Raw genomic sequence first — 15,714 nt, forward strand, 5'->3', positions numbered from 1 at the left:
TTTTCAGGACGCAGTTTGCAAAAATGTGCCTATCATCGGATTATCTTATTTTAAAGTTCTCTAAAATTGTGATTATTTGCTTGATTGTCCATAGGTAACTTGTGATTAATCCGACATTTTTTTGATGTCACTGAGACTATATCCATCTTTCATACAGTCTGATAATTAAACATGATGAGTGATATAATACAAGTTCTTATAATTCATATTTAATGCCTTTTTTTCTAATACTCTGAATGTCTGTCTTCAAGTTGAATTGTTGCATTTTAATAGTATATTTAATTTTTAATTTGAATTGTTGAAAATGTGTTCCAGCACCGTTTATTTAACCATGTACTTCCTTAGGTTTGGTGTCTACTGGTGAAAACTGATCCCAGCTGTGACCTGACTGAGTTCTTACACCCTAATGGCACATGTGTTGCCTGCCCTGTATGTGGGCCTGGAGAACAGCTCTCAGAGGTATAACAGTATGTATCAACACAATTTAAAATATTTTCCTTTGCGGTCATTGTCTCTTGGCTCCAAGTTTGTAAAGTGCATCCTCCTCAGGACTGTGGTTTTGGGGATGCTGGTAAAGGTGTTTGTATTCCATGTGAAGAGCGGAGGTTCAGTGCAGATACAGGTGTAGCTCCTTGCATTCGATGCACCCAGTGTAATCTGCTCAACCGCCCTCTGAAGTCAGCATGCTCATCCATCAGTGACGCCCAGTGTGGTCAGTGCCTCCCAGGGTGAGTCATGCCTACAATTTAACCAGACAACCATAAAAATGTGACCATAGTTTTATGGTATAATGCAGTTGTCTGTGCAGGTATTATGAACTCAGGAGCATGACGGGGGAAGCTGAGCTGCTATGTGTGCCTTGTAACAGTCATGACACAGCCCATAAAGAGTGTTTCCATCTAACAGCTCAAGGATCCAAAGATTTCAAAGAACCCAAGGAGCAGAGTGAGTAACCCTGTAGATTTTCATCACCAGTATGCCCCAGTCTTCCATTTAACTTGACTGACTGTCTTTTCAAAGGTGTTAAAGAAGAAACCTTTTCAGTGGTCTTGATTGGTTCAGCAACAGCTTCCGTTGTCTTTCTGGTTGCTCTGCTGCTTTGGGCTTTCCTTCTGACTGCAGAGAGATTCAGTGAGTTCCAATCATGACGTTTTTGCTCCTTTTCTTCCAGAATTCTCTTCTGATTGCTCAGTTAATTTGGATCATGTGCTTTTGTTGCTTGGTACAGAGCAGATTCCTGAGCTCTGTCCTGTGCCTGAAGCACTGTTGTCTGTAGGGGACCTTCAATACGAACCTTTGTGCAGGACTACAGAGACAGAAGCCAGACAATCAGAGGCCTCTTCAGAGGAGCTTCTTCCAGATAAAGATCCCCCCAGGTGCTTTGCGAATACTAAATTCTGTCTGATTACTCATTGAATTCACCTCAGCCACTCCCTGTGTAATTATGTACATTCATTTCATCTCTACCCAGAGGCCTTAACTCACTGAGCCATGAGAATGAGTTGCCCCCTACTTCTATTGTGATTAATGTCACCACCAATATTAAGCCATCCAGCAAGAAAGAGGAGAACGTCTCACAGCAGGGACAGCAAAGCCGCTGTGATACCAAGGAGGAGGTAAAGTGATGTAATGTATCATATTGTTAGATATACACCCTGATTTGAATGGCATTATCCCATAGATCAAACATACTATTAATTATAGGTTATTGGTCCAATATAAGTTTATGTGTTCAGTTTGTCAGCACAAAGATCAACAAAAACTTTGCATTTTATTCACAGATAAGTATTGAAAAGTCATACAAAACTCAGTCAACCACTGTAGAATCCAGCCGTGAAGTTAGTTTGGGTTTTACTTACAAAGGCTTTTGGGACTGTTACTGTCTCTCAAATACAAGGGAAAACTTGCACTTCTATTTGTTGTAAATACAGCATGAGGAAATTACTTTCAAAATATTTGACTGCATTATTTTGTTACAGGCTTTACATTAATAGTATAAAAGCTACATGCTTACTCAAGAAGTGTAACAGTATACTCTGACCAGAGATGCTGAACAACAACCACAATTTTCTCATAGGGCTGATGTGACATCTTAAACCCTTAACCCTTAAACAGCAAGACATTTAAATCAAACTCAATGTATTAAAAACATAAACATTATCTATAAGCAAAACACTTCAGTTTTTAGCTAAAACAGACTGAATCAACACTAATGTCCCTAAAAACAAATAATCAAACAAAACTATCATGAAAAACATCATTTGTTTCTATATAGTTATTTTTAACGACAGATAAGGTCAACAGCTCACTGCTGATACAATTATTATTATTTTTAATTTCTATGATTTTTTTGTTTTGTTTTATTTATCTGGCTTTTATGCCTTTAATTGGAGGGAGTAGGACAATAGAGCTGGAAACTAATAGAGAGAGTGGGGATTGACATGAAGGAAAGTGGCTTCAGGTTGAAATTAAACAGCCTGCTTGAGGGCTACTGCCTCCATGAGCGCGCAACCTAACCAGAAGGCCAAACCTTACCCCCATCTATAACACTTCATAATGCAAAAGATTAATCCATTTCACACTTATAAGAAAGCAGGAGGATTTTTTTTGTCACAGAACACTCAACACGTGTACTGTACAGGTCCAGAAAAAGAGATGAGGTACTGCTTTGTCAACAGGGGGCGCCAAAGCTGCACATTATGAAAGTTCTTTGCAGTTATTGATATTCAAATGTATATTTTTAGAATTGAATGAACTCCTACTCCACAAAATAAAAAAAAGACTGAAAAACTTTAAAAAAAAGAACTTCTGAAAACACAGCCAAAGGAGGTTACAAATACCCATTTGTATCATGTTATTTTGCTCATGTAGTCATAAAGAACGCTGAACACTTTTTATTCCTTACTCTGTCTTCTTTTTATAAGAAATATCAGATGGAACAACAACTTCAGAAAATTTGGGAGGTGGCTCAAGGTATGCACTTTTTCTCTTCAGTTAGTAGTTTCTTATCTGAATAATACTATATCACTCCTCTATGAACTCCATGTTACACTTCTGTTCTGACTCTGTCCAGATCAGAGTATTGAGAAACTGGACTACAACTCAGTCCAGGACTTGTCCCTGCTGCTTGACCTTGCTGATAACAGGGACATGTTGAGGATACTTGGACTGTCTCTCGGTGTCCCTCCTCAGGTTATCGCTCACCTCAGAGACTTCCAGGACCTTTTTCAGTACCTGCGCACCTCCACGTACACACTGCTGCCCCAGCTGGCCCAGGCTGCTGCTCTCCTGCCTAATCCTCAGGTTGTTGCTAGGATACACAAAGCTGTGGTGAACAAGTGACCACTTAGACCTTAAGGATGTGTAACCATGGTACCAACTGTGGAACAGTGGATGGATCTAACTACATTTATTGTTGGGGTTCAAAGACATTCATCTCTCTGTAATTAATTGATTTTGAGCAAATTAAAATAAAAACCTGACTGAAGAACTTAAAAAACCTCATTTGTACTTTATTTGTATGCTTGTTGATAATCAAGTTTATTTATTCACTTGGTATTATTTTAATTGGTGTTGGATGGTTAATCACGATGACAAGTGTCAAGAAGTCACTGTTGCTGTATTTTGAGAGTTAAATAACACAGTGTCAACTGTACCCTGCATGTGGTGTTGCTTCCTGTTTACCATGTAAAATAGATGAGAGGCCCTCTGGCTAAAGCATGTGAGGCAGACCCAGACAGAGGATACAGTGTTCAGAGAAGGCGAAAGAACAGCAAGCCCTGAGAAAGTTTAATAGTCTCTCAGTGGGAGAAGTTTGCTTACAGACCTTTTACTTTGATCCTTAGCTGTGAAGACCCTTCTGCACATTCACTCAGGTAAAATGTATTTTTTATCATCATATTTCTGTAACACACTGTTAATATGGATAGGCCTAATGTTTTCTGTGTTGTTCACGTAAGCTTTGTGAACCTTTAAGGCCTATTTACATCAGGCTATTTGCAAAGACATTCTAAACGTATTAAATGCTCTCCTGGTTTAGTTTAACCTTCTTATTTGATGGGAGGTCATTCCTGTTTAATTAACTGGCTCTGAGCCTTAATTGCAGCAGTATATCTGGTGGGTAAACTTTCAGTGTGTTACCAAGCAAGTCTGCAGTATAAACGCTAGAGGGCGCCATTGAATTCCAAAGCCAAATTGAATGTGTTTCCCATAGATCGTCGATTACATTGATGAACCACTTTTATTCACAAATAAGGACCCACTGTGCGGTTTGCACAGTTTTAGTGGGACTCCCGTAGACAGAATTAATCTCCAAAATTATGCAGCAACTAAGAGGCAACGTAGGTTTATTGGATGTGGTTCACATATTTACGCTATAGTTGAAGTTTATACAAATAGTCCAGTGACATTATCATGTGGCACTGTTTTTTTATATCACTTTTTTGCATTAATATAAGAGTGTTTGTAAATAAAGCATTTTATTTTATGCCCATCATTATATTCTCTCAAAAATACTCAGCTCATTAGTGTCATTATCTTTCACAGGCTAAAAAGTAGCAAATACATGTTTACAGTGGTGGACAGTAACAGTAAATTTACTTGAGTACTGTATTTAAGATTTTTTTTTTGAGTATCTGTACTATACTTGAGTATTATTTTTAGGGGAAACGTATTACTTTTACTCCACTACATTCAGAAGACAATTATTTTCATTTTTACTCCACTACATTCAGAAGACAATTATTTTCATTTTTACTCCACTACATTTCTATCAATGCTCTAGTTACTCGCTACTCTTGCTTTGAAGTTCAGCTCATGAATTTCCTTATCTTTTCTGAAATCTGATCCCTAAGACAGTGAAATGTGTTTGTGTAGTTCTGTTTGTCTCAGTGGTTTAGTCGTACCTGTATATCATGCGTCTCCACAGTTGAACGTGGAGCAAACACAGAGCAAATTTCACTCAGATCAGGCAGTTCATTTAGAGGTGGTAATGATGGCTATAATTCTCCACCTGAGCTCCCATGGCCATATCTTCACCCCGCGTAAGAGGTTTTTGAAATGAAGAATGATACGTATCCTTTGAAATGTTCTCCCTGTTTCCCACTCTGCCCAAAAATACAAAACTTCACTGTCCAACCTGAGAAAGATGTTGAGCTACGTAACATTTGTTTCATTCCAGATGAACATTTCCAACTAAGTTGTCTGTGCTTGGAGTAACTTAGTTGCTGTTTTTATTCCATGGTATAGTTTTTAGAGATTTCAAGTAATGGTTTCTAGATAAACAGAATGTACTCTTATGTATTCTTGACTGCACTCATGCTTTGTGAAAATACAATGTTTTGAGATTTTTTAAGAAGTACTTTGAATACTTGAGAATTTTTAAAAGCAAGTACTACCAATACTTTAACTCAAGTAATAATCTGACAGAGCAACTTTCACTTGTATTGGAGTAATATTTGACATGGAGTATCTATACTTTGACTTAAGTAATGAAGCTGTGTACTTTGTCCACCACTGCATGTATAGCAATAATAATGAAATGTATTTATTTAAGACTGGATTTAATTCATTTTGAAGGTGATCTTATGTTTGAAAAAAAACAACTACAGGTGTTGACCATATCAACTTCCCCTTGAAACTTGCAGCTTTGTGAATGCATCCCTCCCTCTTTGCGACATTGTTAATGGTTTCCCAGAAACGAATCAGAGTCAGACCTCTTTACATGTCACTCAATCTTTGATGTCCACGTCCCCGCGCGGTGTCCGAGTCCTGCCGGCTGCGATGCTTTGCGCGCGCCTGCTTTAGAAAAAACAGAGAAGGAAAAACTTCAGAGAAATGGCGGAGGGTGCTTCGACTCTCAAAGGCTTGCGAGCCCAAATGGGTAAGAAAATGACTGGCACTTGATATTATTGTTGCAGAAGTTGTGTCTCACGATTTTAAATATAACTTTGTAACGTTGTCTTGCTTAACCGGGTAACTTGAACGCCGGCCAGCTTTTCTAGCTAGTAACGTTAGCTCTGTGTCTGGTTATCTGCTGACAATGGATGCGGAAAAACCTGCAACTTTATCCCCCGTTAACGTTCTGAAACTGTACTGACACATTTAAGTTGACTGCTGTACCCACCCCACAGCTTAATTAACTACTTTGACTGTATAAAAGTAAAGTATCTTTAATCTACACTGAAGTTTGAACCTTGTATTTTGCAGCTTGAGCCGGTTGACATATGACGACTTTACTTGTCTGGCGCCTAGCTTACTTACTTAGCACTACTTTAGCATTGCTTTGTCGAATAATAATCACGTTTCATAACAAACACTTCTGTATTATAATACTAGAGTAGGTGAAGAAACTATAAATGGTTGTCAAACAAAGCTAACCAGTTGCTTTGTAACTGGCTTTCGCTTAGATATCGTTTCCTATCATCACTTGGGGATTACTGTCCGAAGTGATCATCTGCTATCTCTATCAGGAAGACAGCAGGCAGCGTTTCTGTCTTCATGTCTGCTGCTGTACTTTAGCTGACAGAGCTCTGATACTTACAGGTGAATCCAACACAAAGTCAGTTCATCAGTTTAGTTGTGTAGCATGCTGCTGATTAAAAACCTCGTACAGTAATCTAAAATGTTACATTCTCTGTTCTGAACACAGACTTACAGTTATTCGTATTTGTTGACATATGGCATAACCCCCTCTACTCACAGGGGAGGGTCATCATAACAATGTCTGACCTGGATTTCACATAATGCTGTGGTGTCAGACACTATCACACGTTGAGCTCTATTCAGAGCATAACGCTGTATCCTTTCTTTCTCTTCTAGAAAAGTCTTGATGAAGTGATAAAAGAGTTTTGGTCTGAGCCACAAACAGCTCTGTCACGCTCAAAGCACATTGCAGTTTTTGTAATTGCACTATGTAGACCAACTGCTGCAGTCAAATCTCAATCAATGCGTGTCTCTCAGACATGGATGTTGACTGTGTCTGCATCTGTGGGTATGAATGCACAGTTTGTTATGACTTCGGCTGCAGCCGGGCTCACAGCTTTTTTTAAGGGTGAAAGGGAGTTTTCTGCATACCCTACGTGGGTGTAGGCATGTTTTACTCCTAGCAACAACTGCTCCATCTTTGGACCTGATCTTCTTCCTGTTTCCCGAGACTTTTTCCATTCAGTGTTTTCAACCTGGAATGTAACATCCACCCCATTCTGAGGTTTTATGAAAATAACCCAGTGAAATGTTGGAAATCTGTTTTTTGCGAGGAGTCAAAGGATGTCAGTTTGTGCTTGGCCTCCAGTCAGAGCAGAAGACTGACAATAATAAAGTAATGTTAGGAATCTGGCTCATATGGACGATCATTTCCACAAGAATGTGAGCGAGTAGAAATGAACCCCGCTATTATAAAAGGAGATCACACCACTGCAAGTCACACTACAAGGTTATCCTGATCCTGGCTCAACTACTGCTGCTGCTGCATAACTAAAAGCATGAGAAGTATTTCTGAGCTGGTTGGATTTAACCAAAGGAGGAAATGGACCAGCCTTCATTTCACTGTGGAAGTTCTCAGATTTGGATTTGTCTTCTTGAACTTTAAAACTAACCAGCACACCGTCTATGCGTGCACTCGTGTACAAATCCACAGAGATTTGAATGGCAAAACATGTGAATTTGTATAGGCGCATCTATCATGAGAATGGAACCAGTCAGAATGTATATCATAAAGAAAATTCTATTTACTTTGGGGTTCATCTTTATTTTTGCACTTCACATTACTCACATTTAATTCAAGTTCTCCTCCATCCTTGCCTTGAGATTTGGGATGGTTTAAGATAAGTTCCTGTTTAGAAATAAGTCCAAATTGTTCATTTCTTGGGAGTTGTTCCCCTGTAGATGCTCGCACAAAGTGAATAACTTCAAAACACAGATCTTTATTGTCTGTGAGTGGCAGTCTTTCTATGAGTGGGTATTTGGGATACAGATGGCAGAAGAGATAACATTTGTTTTGTTATTTGTAAGGTATATCTTATATTTGTTAAATGTTGTTGGATTAGGCGGTATGATTTATCTGGTTCTCGCTTCTTTTGGTTTAGTAAGGCCTGTAAACCATCTCTAGTTATTCCAGAATACTTTGACATGATTCGCTGGCTTCAAAGTGATGATTTATTTTAGATTTATTTGCAGTGACCACAGACTGTAAAAAATAATGGACGTAGTATCCATGATGTCACCCATCTGTTCTGAAGCGTTGTTTTGAAGCCAATCGTCGGCGGCAGCCATATTGCTGCTGTCGAGCCAGTGTGACGTAAAGAGGCGGGCTTTGAGCCTCCTCGCCAACAGCTACAGTGTTCCCGCCTGTCAATCAAGTCAGCTGTGCCTCTCATTGGTAGACTCGTAATCTCAATATCTTCGAAATTGCTGCGTTTGAAAAAAAATGTACCCATCGTACAGTGTGTGCCGATCGAGAAATGAGCTATCCAGACTACACTCGTTTTTTGAACCAGGCTGTAAACATGTTTATTTCTGCTGTAAAGATCGACCTCTGTTTTATAGAGTTGACAAAACTTCCCTCAGCTTAGTTTAAGCAACAAAACTTATTCAACCCCATAAAACCTGACTTTAAAATACTCAGTTAAAGCACCTAAACAGATAAGGGGTGAGACAGTTGTGTCTGCAACTTATAATTATTTTCGCATCCAATAAATCTACAAATTATTTGTGTAGTCTTGAGTGTACAAAATGTCCAGAGCTTAAAGAGATCTCTTTAAATTGTTTATTTTGTCCAACTAACTCCAAACCTAAAGATCTGCCAGTTACTGTCACTAATAAACTCACATTAAAAAACTCAAACCAGCAAATGTATGTTCTTTTAGCATAAAAATGACCAACAATGTTAATCTGTTGTCAAATGTTGTCATTTTTACCTTCAGTTAATGAATTTCTAAATTGTTTAATCACAACACAGAACTGCATTGATGATTGTGATCCATAATCGGTCTTGATTTGTCATTTTGTTGAAACGTCCGCTTCTGAAGACACTGGTCCAACTGTAAGAGGAGACTCCCTTGCTGTCTAAGATGTGTCATCATTATCCTGCAAGTACTGCAAATAGCCGAGGCTTACCTTAACATGAACAAGTCTCGAGTAATCCCATAGTAGATCTTGTGTGTTTGTATGTGCATGTGTGTGCACGTTTGTGAGCGTGCATCAGCAGTGTTATCTGAGGACCTGAAATCTTGAGCTAGTGATTAGACGTTCTGTGCCACAGACAACCAAGGCTTTTTTGTCTGTCAGCCAAGTACTACACAAGGTGATACAAAGGGGTTTAGTAACAACATTTTTTACAGTGAAATAAGCAGCTAACCTTAAAAAAAAAACCTCTCCACACTACTCACTGGGGAATGGTAGTCCACCCTTTCATTAAGCCATGCAGACACTTCCTGTGCAACAAGCTACTTAATTATACCATGCAGCAGTGCACAGTGAAGGCCGTGGCTGAAAAGAGGGACAGAAAAGAGATCCAACCTGCTCTTTCTTTCCCTTTACAGCAGCATTGTCTCTCTGACAGACTGCCAATATTTGGTTTAAAGATTTTTGCCTGTCGTTTAGAGAACAAGCTTTTGATCGGTGTTAGCATTCAACCACAAGTGTAATGATGTAATCCAGACTGGCCTGCTTCCTGTTTGGTGTTTTGTCTGGACTGCAGAGGGAGGGTCATCAGAAGCCCCCCTGTTGGTCTTTAGTGCTGCTATAATAACTCTGTAGCCTAAAGGTTGGACCACATGCAATCAATATATATGTTCTGTACACAGGATGTTTTCCCTGGGTCTTTCAAGTATCTCTTAGTGCCCAAACCTGCTGGATAATCCTGAAACCAGTATCTCAACAGCTGGACATAGAGCCCAACTATGTGTGTCACCTACCAATTTAATATCAATCAATCAGACTTTGTTTAGAAAGCGTTTTTCATACAATGATATTGTAACACAAAGTGCTGTACAAAAAATAATAAAAATAGAATAAATTAAGAAAAAAAAAAAAGATATACATAGAGTAAAAGGACCACTCCATCCTAATCCCAACCCAGCCTGAACCCTAAAACCCACCCCACATCCCTAAGGTGAAGAACACAATATATGCAGCAATAATAATAAAAAACAATAAAAATAAGATAAATAAATACAAATAAAAAATAAGTTGCTGAACGAACTGAGGAAACACTCTCATTATATCTTAATGAGGAAACCCTGGAGGTAAAATAAGATGTTAAAAGTCAACACAAGAAATTAAAATCACCAAAGTAAAGTACATTGCCAAGATAATAAAACACTAAAATATTAAAACCATTAAAAGAAAATAAGATGTTATACTTAAAGTAAATAAATAAATAAAATAAAATAAATTACTAAGATAATAAAACACTAAAATATTAAACCATTAAAAGAAAATAAGATGCTACACTTAAAATTAATAAATAAATAAAATAGAATGAATTACTAAGATAATGAAACACTAAAATATTAAACCATAAAAGGAAAACAAGATGCTATACTTAAAGAAAAAAAATAGAATAGAAAGTTACTAAAATTTGAACTAGATAATAAATAAATAAATAAATAAATAAAACTGTTATGAGAATGAAACTCAGTTAAAAGCAAGACTAAAAAGGTAGGTCTTGACTCTTGAGTTTGCTCTTAAACATCACATATAATGCATCACAGTAACCTACATGATTAACATAACTTTTACTCTGCAGTAATAATATATTTATTGCCCATTAGTGTGTATTTTGATAACCCAATGTAACAGCCAACCCATCCATAAGTAAAGAGAGACATAGTGTATATTTGCATTAACTTCACCTTTAATATGATCTGTTTTAACTTCGTGAGTCTATCGTTCCTTGTCCCTTGTTGTGACCTGCTCTAACAAATAAATGTCCTCCAATGAAGATCAAGACAGAGTATGTTATCTTTCATCTTATCCTTGTTCCTCCAATTTTGTGCTGTGTTTATAGCTGAGTCATTTCGAGCAGCCAGCAGCAATGATGTATGTTAATGTGTGCAAATCTCCATAGTGATGGAGTGATGCAAGACAACTCCTCTGATTGGCTCTTTTCATTTCTATGAGCACACCTGGCCCTCTTGAGGTCTGTTGGCAAAACAGGATCTTTCTCCCCATCTCACAGGCAGGCTTATTAAACTGGATATACAGAAGTTAATTTAAAGATAAGAGTCTTCATGGTTTTAGCTGAGCAGCTGTTTCCCTCTTCGTCCCTTTGCTGCCAAGTCTGCTTTTACTTGCTCTTAGAGTATGCAGTTTGCAAACACCTGCTGTGTCAGGCAGGAGGTCAACGGAAATCTTATATTTGGGTCCTAAACTTGTTTATTTAAATTGAAGTAAATTATTATATCAGCTTATATGTTTTGTTAAGTCACCTATTATTGGTGCAGCACCAACATCATTTCATTCATAAGGTAAACCTCCTTTATTAATCCCCACGGGGGAAATTAAATTTTTGTACTTGTGTTCTTTTTCCGTGTTCATGCTACATACAAATAGTTTGATATACCATCATGCACAAACATGCTATGGGCATGTAATGATGGAGAGATGTCAGAGTGTGGAGGCTGTCATCAACCAGTACCACCCGAGCAGTTGGGTGTTCGGTGCCTTCCTCAAGGCACCGCAACAGTGCCCAGGCAAATTAACCAGCACCTCTCCAGCCACCAGTCCACTTGCCAAACTCCGTCCATACTGGGACTTGAACCAGCGGCCCTCCGGCTCCCAAGCCAAGTCACTATGGACTGAGATACTGCCGCCCCGGATAAGATGTTATTGCTGATAGATATTCTGCATATTGTACAGTCTGTTTATATGGATCTGAATATCCCGGTTATGAGCCTTATCCTGGTTTTGATATTATTTGAGATATAGTATTTACATGCACACAGAGCAACCTGGCTATTCATATCACTGTATAAACGATAGACACTTGTATCCCAGCTTCTGATGACTGCATCTTATCTTCACTGTGGCTTATTGTGAGTTTAGCACCAATCCATGCCAACAGCATTGTTTCAGATGTGGCGTCCACCTCATTTCTAGCAACAGGAGAGAAAGAGAGTAGCAGCAAATGTTAAACATGCTCCCAGCTCTGACTGGTGTCAGTCTGTCTCTGCCACCGCATGGGACAAGGGAGCAGTGGGGGAAGAGATACACAGCCGCAAGTAAGACAAAGACCAAGGGAGATACTCTCATTGTGCCGCCATGTTTGTTTTTCTGACACGTTGCTTGACTGAGGCCGATCCTGTGCAGGTAGTCTGCTGCTGTCAGAAACCAGATACATGCGTGCTGTATACATGTAACGGTATCCTGTCTCCAGGTAGCAAATTTCAGATTTCTCAGAACCAGGATAAGGGTTTATCCCAGTTTCCATATTCAAAGTGACGTTTACTCAATCAAAGCCTCGTACTTCATGTGCATATAAACACACTCAATATTGAGGAACCCCTCAAAGCTTTTCAGCTCAGTTTCCTTCATTTAGCTCTATATGACCTCATTTCACTGTCCATGCCTGCATCATACAGACTCAAGCATGGCTGAGGAGCACCTCATTCATCCCAAGTTGCTATGTGTCCATCACTCAGCAACAGTAACCGAGTTACACTGAGTGCCTGGTGTTTTAGGCTCCTTGTACATGAAGATGGAGAGAAACAGAGGAGCTTGTAAGATATGATGTGACACAAAGATCATGAGCTACATTCAAAGTCGGGACATTTCTGTTACTCAGCCTCCACGATTTATCACCGAGCGGTCAAGACTCAGTGACTTTTACTCTGTTGTATGTGGAGAACTAAATGTGTTCATACTTTGTGTTCATGTCTGTATACTAAGAGTTGATGATCTCTTTGGGCCCACTCCTAAACCGTCTTGTTCCTGTCTATCATCTGAAATGAAAGAGCACGCCTCTGTTGCTAAGAGGTTAATAGCCTTTTCATGTGTGACCCTAAAACATGCAAATCTATACTGTCTGTCAAACCTGAAATGTGGGCCTGTTTCCATGCTCCATTGCTTGCTGAAAAAATACAGCATTTGACAGCTGTCTGCTTATCCACCTCACCTTTTGAGTCATAAGTTACTCTTGTGTGTAGTGGAATCACAGTCACATGTGCTTCATTTACACAGTTTTGCCAGAGTGGTTAAATTAGGAAGTCCTGAGTGCAAAATGAATATGACCTGTTTATTTTCACAGGGCATTAGCTGCAGACTTTGACCCTTGTAAGCTTCTTTGACTGGGCATTGATGCTTCTGCAGAATACAGATAGTTAGAGCGCGATTGACTACCACTCATCCCATCATCTCTCTGTCCTCTGTCTCTCTCCTAGTACGACAAATGCCTACTTTTTTAGAAAGTGAAACCAGATTTCTTTCATCAAAATCTCTGAAAGCGTTGTGATCAACCTTTACACGCCCAGTTTCTTTTTTGTTCTTATTGAATGGTTCCGATGAGTTAAGGATCGAACATTATCAGTCATTTTGTCAGTGTCACTTCATCTAAAACAGACCTGTTGTCTCTGCTTTCAGCAGGAGTGGAGCGATTTCCATACTGTAAGGACATGCACTCCATGATTTCTCTGTGAAACCATGATGAGTGCCTGTGGTGGGCACAGTGTGACTGTTTTCCATACGCAACGACAACAGATTAAAAGGTGTTGCTTACTTGGATGATGGCCAATAACCACTATCAGGTGACGATTCCTTTGTGAAAGACAAATATCCTTATTCTACCTTAGAGCCACATAAAGCAGCCCCTTCTGTGACTGCCTTTACAGTGAGGATTGGTTTGAAGCATAGACTGTATAAAATATGGACGTAGTATCCGTGACGTCATCCATCTGTTTCTGAAGCGCTGTTTTGAGGCCAATCGGCGGCGGCAGCCATATTGCTGCTTTCAAGCGATTGTAACGTAAAGAGGCGGGCTTTGAGCCTCCTAGCCTACAGCTACAGTGTTCCCGCCTGTCAATCAAGTAAAATGCCTGCCGATCGAGAAATTAGCTATCCAGACTAAACTCGTCTTTTGTACCAGGCTGTAAACATGTTTATTTCTGCTGTAAAGATCGTCTTTTTTGAATTGGTGTGTATATGGTTTCCGGTACCTCCGGAACCAGCCTTAAGCAGATCCTCGATGAACTGCAGTTTTTAGCACTTCCGCATTGGACTCATATTTTTAGACCAGAGGTTGCCGCTTGGTATGAAGCAGCAGAAACTCATTAGTTTGCCTTACAAACATCTGTGTGACGTTTCAAATCAAAGATGGGAGATATGACATTTATTACAGTGTACTACAGTGTTAATCTGAGACCACCAAGTCTAAAGAATGTGCAGCTGCTTTGTGAGACCTTGTTATAGTGGAGCTTCTGTTGTGCTAAAGACTGGACATAGCTGCACTCTTAAAAGTTAAGCTCTAATTGCCAATGACGGTGTCGTTCAAAAACACAGCTCTTGTTTGTTCAGAGATAGTCACAGCTCTGTCCTGCTCCCGAGCAGAGCAAGGATATTGTCAGCAGAGTCATCCTCTGCTTTGAGAGCACGTAGGATTGTGACTCTGCTCACCTTGTCTGAAAGCATTAAATAAGCCAAAGGAAACACAACATTTCTTATCTTGTCTTCCCTCTAAAAGATAAGACAGATGCTGCACTAGTGTCATGTTCACAGATATTCCAATATTTGTATTACTATTCAAAAATAATACAAGTAAAAAGGTAGGTCAACTGTAACATAATGTTCAGTGTTTGTTATGAGATTGATTCAGGCTGTTGGTTTTGCACATTCTTGTGCAGTTGCTGCATAGATTGTAGCTATGCTATCCCAGAGAGAACCACATTCTTTAGACTGTTCAAGGTGTTCATTGCTTTTATTGATTCAGATTAAATTAGGGATGTTCTAAAGTAACTCCTGTCCTAATTGTTTGAAATTGAAATTTAACACGGATCAACACGGAATCCGAGTCTGCAGATAAATCTCGAACCGGTTTACTGACAGTGACTAACATTAGTATAGCTAGCACCACCAGCCATCGGTCCTCCTTGCAGGTTAACGTCCACATGCCTATGTTGGTTATGTAGTGCTCCGGTTACATGAACCATACATACAGCTTTATCTCCATTTTTAAAATCAAAGTACTGCCAGACTGCATCACGCTAAAGATTTGTCACCTGTGCTTATTATATAAATCTATGTAGTAAAGCATTATGCTAGTTAACAATGACCGAAAACTATAGCCCTGGCTAGTGGTGGGTGGCTGCACTACATCAGAGACAGAGCAAACGACTGGCAGTAATAAAAAATATTAACAAGTCGTTTAACAGACTAGTAATTCTGGTGTAGACTATCGAGGGTGACATTGTTTAATTGTTGGAACGTGTACATCACCAGGTTAAACACATTGTGTTCAGCATCTGAATGGCTGCAGAGCTGGCACAATTTTAGCAAATGTAATCTGTCAAAATGTTAAACGCTTGATGACGATGTGATTAGGAGTAAATGAACAGATATGTGGAGCAAGATACGGATATTAGCTATATCTTTACGGCTTATTTCTCTTTGTGCTGTTCAGCACTACTCAGCTGTGTTTTACTGGAATTCGTAATAATTCCAAATAACAGAATATCAACTATTTAGTACCTTGCTGTCGCAACCAAATCCACACAAATGAATCAA

At 39.1% G+C, this 15,714-nt stretch overlaps 2 protein-coding genes across 16 annotated transcripts in view; both read left to right on the top strand.

Moving 5' to 3' along the window:
• The first annotated feature begins 366 nt into the window (after positions 1-366).
• On the top strand, positions 367-3,482 carry LOC117817699. Its single transcript, XM_034690453.1, has 8 exons — positions 367-459; positions 550-728; positions 809-945; positions 1,021-1,131; positions 1,229-1,376; positions 1,472-1,616; positions 2,925-2,973; positions 3,193-3,482. The coding sequence occupies exons 3-8, from the start codon at positions 828-830 to the stop codon at positions 3,294-3,296; spliced, it is 675 nt and encodes a 224-aa protein (XP_034546344.1). The 5' UTR covers positions 367-459; positions 550-728; positions 809-827; the 3' UTR covers positions 3,297-3,482.
• A 2,110-nt stretch (positions 3,483-5,592) lies between these two features.
• map7d3 (MAP7 domain containing 3) overlaps positions 5,593-15,714 on the top strand; it is a 34,891-nt gene continuing 24,769 nt past the window's right edge. For 14 of the 15 annotated variants that reach the window (XM_034690624.1, XM_034690627.1, XM_034690628.1 and 11 more), the window contains exon 1: positions 5,610-5,881. In XM_034690624.1, coding sequence (XP_034546515.1) covers positions 5,836-5,881 — 46 coding nt within the window. In that variant the 5' untranslated portion in view covers positions 5,610-5,835. Of the gene's footprint in view, positions 5,882-15,714 lie in introns of all 15 variants that reach the window. The other variant, XM_034690630.1, reaches the window with a different exon arrangement.

Source organism: Notolabrus celidotus, chromosome 8 (genome assembly GCF_009762535.1).
Source record: "Notolabrus celidotus isolate fNotCel1 chromosome 8, fNotCel1.pri, whole genome shotgun sequence".
NCBI classification, from domain to species: domain Eukaryota; kingdom Metazoa; phylum Chordata; class Actinopteri; order Labriformes; family Labridae; genus Notolabrus; species Notolabrus celidotus.